The following is a 5250-nucleotide window of genomic DNA, read 5'->3' as shown; positions in this document are numbered from 1 at the left end:
ACGACCCCTAACTATATAATTAGGCTAACTATAATTAGGCCAACATTAGCACAAGCGCGTTACATCCCTTAACTATCTATGATAGTAAGTCACGTGGGCAAGTGAGTGTAATTAAAATTAGTCTCAACAGTCGTCATCTGTCGTATCCGGCAAGAATTTGCGTGAATTGTCACGACGAATCCATTGCTTTAGGTTTTGAAGAGGGAAACATTTAGTTTGCTTTCTCTGGCAGCTTCTTCACTGAAGGTAGAATGAACCCGCACCCACACCTCACCGCAATCGTTTTTTTGAACTGCGCGCTCTTTTCGAGCTCAAACCCCGGCTGTGAACATGTCTACGTATGCCTTTCTACCCGTGGGGTCGTTTTTGCCAAACTACTCGATTCTAGGCTTTCGAGGTAGCCGTTGTTCTAGTGAGGACGAACAGTGGCGTATCTACGGGGTGGCCTGGGGGGCACGTGCCCCCCCAAATATTTGACTTTTAGCTTTCTTTGATTTGTAACCCTATTGTCCAATGTTCAGAATCAGATGCTAAATGAGCTACTGACCTAGAAAAGAATTAGCGCGCTTTATGCTTACACCCGGTCAGTGGAATTAGCGCACGTTATGTACGAACACGTGGCTTATAATGACTGAAGCACATACGAAGAAGGCTTCCCGGAAACGGTCAGGAAACAGCAGAAATGAAACAATTCTGACTTTCTTTCAGCCCAAGAGGTTTGTGAAATTGTGACTGGTGTGCTCTTGCTGTCTGTACTAGCTAGCTAGTAACTGTAGGATGTCACCAGGTCGAGGGCAGATTCTCCCATTTCAGTTGGTACAGAAGGGCATGTGATTACGGATTCCGAATCGGCGTCTACGGTAGGCATTAGCGAGAATGCTGAGTCTGAGTTTGCTTCTGCCTCGGAGTCACTATGTCTATCTCCTTCGGCACATGTCCTTGCCGAGAGCAGTTACGAGAGCAGTTTCAGTAGTTCCGTAGCAACTGTAGATCTTTCCATGGCCAGCAGCGGGCCTGTGTCACCGAAAACTGCTGTAGCACCTGCACTCATATATGCAGATTCTGAGCTGGAAGTAGATCTAGATTGTGGATCACCGACAAATCCCGAGACGGACTGTGCCGAGGATGCACCAGGCGCCATGAAAGGTTTACAATCACCTGCAGGTACACGAAATATCTATTATCTTGTAACACAATTTCGTCGGTACAGTACTCTAACTAATTATTGCATGTATGTTCCGCTCACAGATCTGTCACGCCATATTGGAGATAGGCCTGCGCAGCCCCTCCTGTCAAAATTTCCAACAACTAAGTTCGGCTCGAAACATCGCTCCTTCTCTCCTGAATGGTACAAGGCATTCACGTGGGTAGAATATTCCATAGCGAAAGATGCAATATACTGCTACCCCTGCCGTCACCTCAAGGTAGGAGCAGTTAGTCGAGTTGATCCAGCATTCACTACAATTGGTTTTCGGGGATGGAAGAAGGCTAAGGGTAAAAGTGGAGCCCTGAAACAGCACGCGGAATCCGCGAACCACCGAGCGAACATGCAAGTATGGCAACAACGTCTTGTTGCAGAAAGAGAAAAGGTTCAATTCGGTGTGGACTACCAACTACGGGATGTGGAAGAAGAGGAGATTATGCTTAATCGGCACTACCTGAAGTCAGTTATGACAGTGATTCTCACCCTTGCGCGACAAAATATACCACTGCGAGGACACCACGAATCAGAGACGTCGGAGAACCCAGGAAATTTTAGAGCTATTTTAGACCTCCTAGTCAATCAAGACGCTCGCTTGCAGCAGAAGAAGAATAGCCTTCCTAGAAATGCCAGATACCTATCACCTAATGTCCAAAATACCATACTGGATATACTTGGAAAGATGGTGAAGGACAAGATTTGCTCCGAGTTAAAGGCAAGTGGAGCTTTCACGCTCATGGCAGACGAAACACGTGATGTCAGCAAAAGCGAACAGCTGTCCTTGGTTGTGAGATATGTTTTTGAAGGCAATGTGTGTGAACGGTTCCTAGGATTCGTTGCTTTAACCGATCTTTCTGCAGCGGGAATCGCCCACTCTATTACGAAATCACTGGGTGAGAGTAGCATTGATTTGTCAATGTGTGTTTCTCAGAGTTATGATGGAGCGAATGTAATGAGCGGCGAGCATGGAGGCGTCCAGGCGAAAATCAAGACTATGTGTCCTCAGGCTACTTACTGTCACTGTTATGCACACCGTCTGAATCTGGCTCTCGTAGACTGCTGCAAAACTATCCCAGTCGCTTACGAATATTTTTCACTTCTGAATTCCCTTTACGTTTTCGTATCTTCGTCGGCCGTTCACTGCGTACTTGAATGTGTTCAGGAGAATATGAAGGAAATCAATTCCTCGTATAAACCGGTTCATCTTAAACGGTTATCAGACACAAGGTGGACATGTAGGGTAGACAGTGTAAGAGCTGTACACGACGGGTACAAAGCAATCATAGAGACTCTTCGTCGAGTTTCTGAGGGGAACAACAAGGATCGTGCGGTGCAGTCCAAAGGATTACTAAGTCAGATTCAGTCTCTACAGTTCATTGCTTGTACCGTCATATTTAAGAAAGCTCTCCTACTGACAAAGGGGTTTCAGATGTACTGCAGAGTAAGCAACTTGATCTAGCTGCAGCCGTAGATTTGGTAGAAACGGCAATAGACACTTTGCTTGAATGGAGAGAGGCGTCATTTGATTCATCATTGTGGAAGAATCTATGGAATGATATCGAAGAACTGGCCAGAAACAACGAAGTGGACCTTGGTGATCTTTCCCAGTCGAGGCGCCGCAATCGAGTCAGCCATCAGCCAACACGTCTAGATGAGTACGTAATAATGGAAACGACCGGCAGGCAACCAGTTATTTCAGAGGACGTCGAAACCTATGTTAGAGTTTCCGTCTACTACGAAGTGCTTGACTCAATCATAGGAGAAATGAAGCGCCGATTTTCCCATGAGACTCGTCCACTGATAAGGGCATGTAGCGCTTGCATGCCTGGATCATCTTTTCTCAATGCAACTACTATGCAGCCATTGATTGTCCACTACAAGCTAAATTTTGAGGACATTTCTGTGCAAGCCGAAGAATGCAAACGGTTTCTTGCAAGGAAGAAGGATGTAAACTCTTTATCTGACGTCTTACACCATCTCTTGCCAGTCAAAGAGGCGTTTGTAGAGTTGTATAAACTTCTGACCATAGTGTTGACTATGGGTGTGTCAACAGCATCTTGCGAACGCTCGTTTTCGTGTCTGAAGAGGCTAAAAAGCTATCTTCGGGCCGGTATGGGTCAAGATCGGTTAAACAGTATGGCTTTGCTTGCAATAGAGAGAGACCTCTCTGGAAAAATAGACATTGACGAAGCAATTGAGTTATTTGCTAGAATAGACAAGAACAGGAGAATTAAGTTACTAAAGTAGATTGCTGTCTATAGTGTAAAAACCGCACAGTGTGAGAGCTCTTCAGGAAGTACAATATCAACTCTACGAAATACTACTCGCCGTCTACAGTGCAAATGCCCGCGCTCGAGTGCCCCCCCAGTCTTACAAGGCTGGTTACGCCGCTGGGACGAACTTCGCTCAAACCGGTTGTAACTCGGCAGAATGGTAGGACGTTGTATTTGAAGACATTTGTGCACCTCCGATTGCCGAACGGACGCAAAATGATTTTTTTAAACAAATCGAAGTGACTCTGACGACACTTACGGGGTGATTGTTAGAAGGGAACGGTCTGAGACGTGAAAATGAGCCCTACACTTTGTTGCTTTTATGGAGATGTAGTTCCGTGGCTGTTTGCGAGCGTGTTGTTGAGAAGTCTGCAAGAACATGTCGCTACAGGGGACGTTTCTGGCAACCATATGGCACGTGACTCTAATGACCAACATCTTGCTCCTTTCTAGACTGCCAACATCCTCAACACACTGCACATGTTTCTACATCTTTCTTACTTTATTAGAAGTACCAAGAACAATCTCAAATACAACATTTCAGCAATCTAGTCAAATGTCACGCCGTGAATTCGCCGGGGAAATGTGAATTACGGTGGGCGCGTCTAGATGCACACGGGACAAAATTCATCCCCAAAATGCATACAACGGTGCAAAACGATAAACACTTACGCTGTGTTAGGCTGGATTTACAATATGCAAACGCTTGAGCGTCGCGTCGCGTCGCGTCGCGTCGCGTAGTACAAATTCAAATTGTGAAGCTGGATTTACAATATGCAAACGCTGAGCGTCGCGTCGCGTAGTACAAATTCAAATTGTAAATGGTCTACGCGACGCGACGTTCGACGGAGGCGACGCTCGCGACGCGACGCGTTCAAATAGAACCAAGTTCTATTTGAGCGTCGAATCGGAAGCTGTACACGTCGCGTCGGAAGTAGCACCTTCATTTCGACCAATCACAGCCAACTATAAATGCACGTGTGGCTTCCGTGGGCAATGATTATTGATTTGGGCGCTGTACTCGACGTTGAGCGGTCTATAGATTGTGTAGGGAGCTGTCCTTGCTTGTGGGTGATCAACTGCAAGACGTACAAAGACCTGCGTGCATGGGAGAACGCCTAGAAATTGATTTTGAGCAAGCTGGGGGTTCCAGCAGAGTTCTGCTAGTAGAAAATCGAAGCGCGAGTAGTCAGTTCAATAATTCAGACAGCGACGTCTACGGCGCGCTGAAATCATATTGTGAATGGTACGACGCGTGTGACGCGATACGTGCCACTCCCACGCAAGACAACGTGACTGGACGCACGCGACGCGACGCTCAAGCGTTCCGATATTGTAAATCCAGCTTAAATGGTCTACGCCACGCGACGCGTCCAAATAGAACCAAGTTCTATTCGAGCGTCGAACCGGAAGCTGTACACGTCGCGTCGGAAGTAGCACCTTGATTTCGACCAATCACAGCCAATTATAAATGCACGTGTGGCTTCGGTGGGCAATGATTATGATTATTGATTTGTGCGCTGTACTCGACGTTGAGCGGTCTATAGATTGTGTAGGGAGCTATCCTTGCTTGTGGATGATCAACTGCAAGACGTACAAAGACCTGCGTACATGGGAGAACGCCTAGATATTGATTTTGAGCAAGCTGGGGTTTCCGGCAGAGTTCTGCTAGTAGAAAATCGAAGCGCGAGTGATCAGTTCAATAATTCAGGCAGCGACGTGTACGGCGCGCTGAAATCGTATTGTACGACGCGTGTGACGCAAAACTTGCCACTC

The 5250-nt window shown here is 46.6% G+C and overlaps 2 protein-coding genes across 2 annotated transcripts; both read left to right on the top strand.

Moving 5' to 3' along the window:
• The first annotated feature begins 466 nt into the window (after positions 1 to 466).
• On the top strand, positions 467 to 2660 carry LOC134183650 (zinc finger MYM-type protein 1-like). The gene has a single exon (XM_062651235.1). The coding sequence runs from the start codon at positions 999 to 1001 to the stop codon at positions 2658 to 2660; it is 1662 nt and encodes a 553-aa protein (XP_062507219.1). The 5' UTR covers positions 467 to 998.
• On the top strand, positions 2621 to 3448 carry LOC134183651 (zinc finger MYM-type protein 1-like). The gene has a single exon (XM_062651236.1). The coding sequence runs from the start codon at positions 2867 to 2869 to the stop codon at positions 3446 to 3448; it is 582 nt and encodes a 193-aa protein (XP_062507220.1). The 5' UTR covers positions 2621 to 2866.
• Positions 3449 to 5250: the final 1802 nt, after the last annotated feature.

This window comes from Corticium candelabrum, chromosome 8 (genome assembly GCF_963422355.1).
Source record: "Corticium candelabrum chromosome 8, ooCorCand1.1, whole genome shotgun sequence".
NCBI classification, from domain to species: Eukaryota; Metazoa; Porifera; class Homoscleromorpha; order Homosclerophorida; family Plakinidae; genus Corticium; species Corticium candelabrum.
The sequence above is the reverse complement of the archived record's forward strand: the minus strand, read 5'-3'. Positions and strand labels throughout refer to the sequence as shown.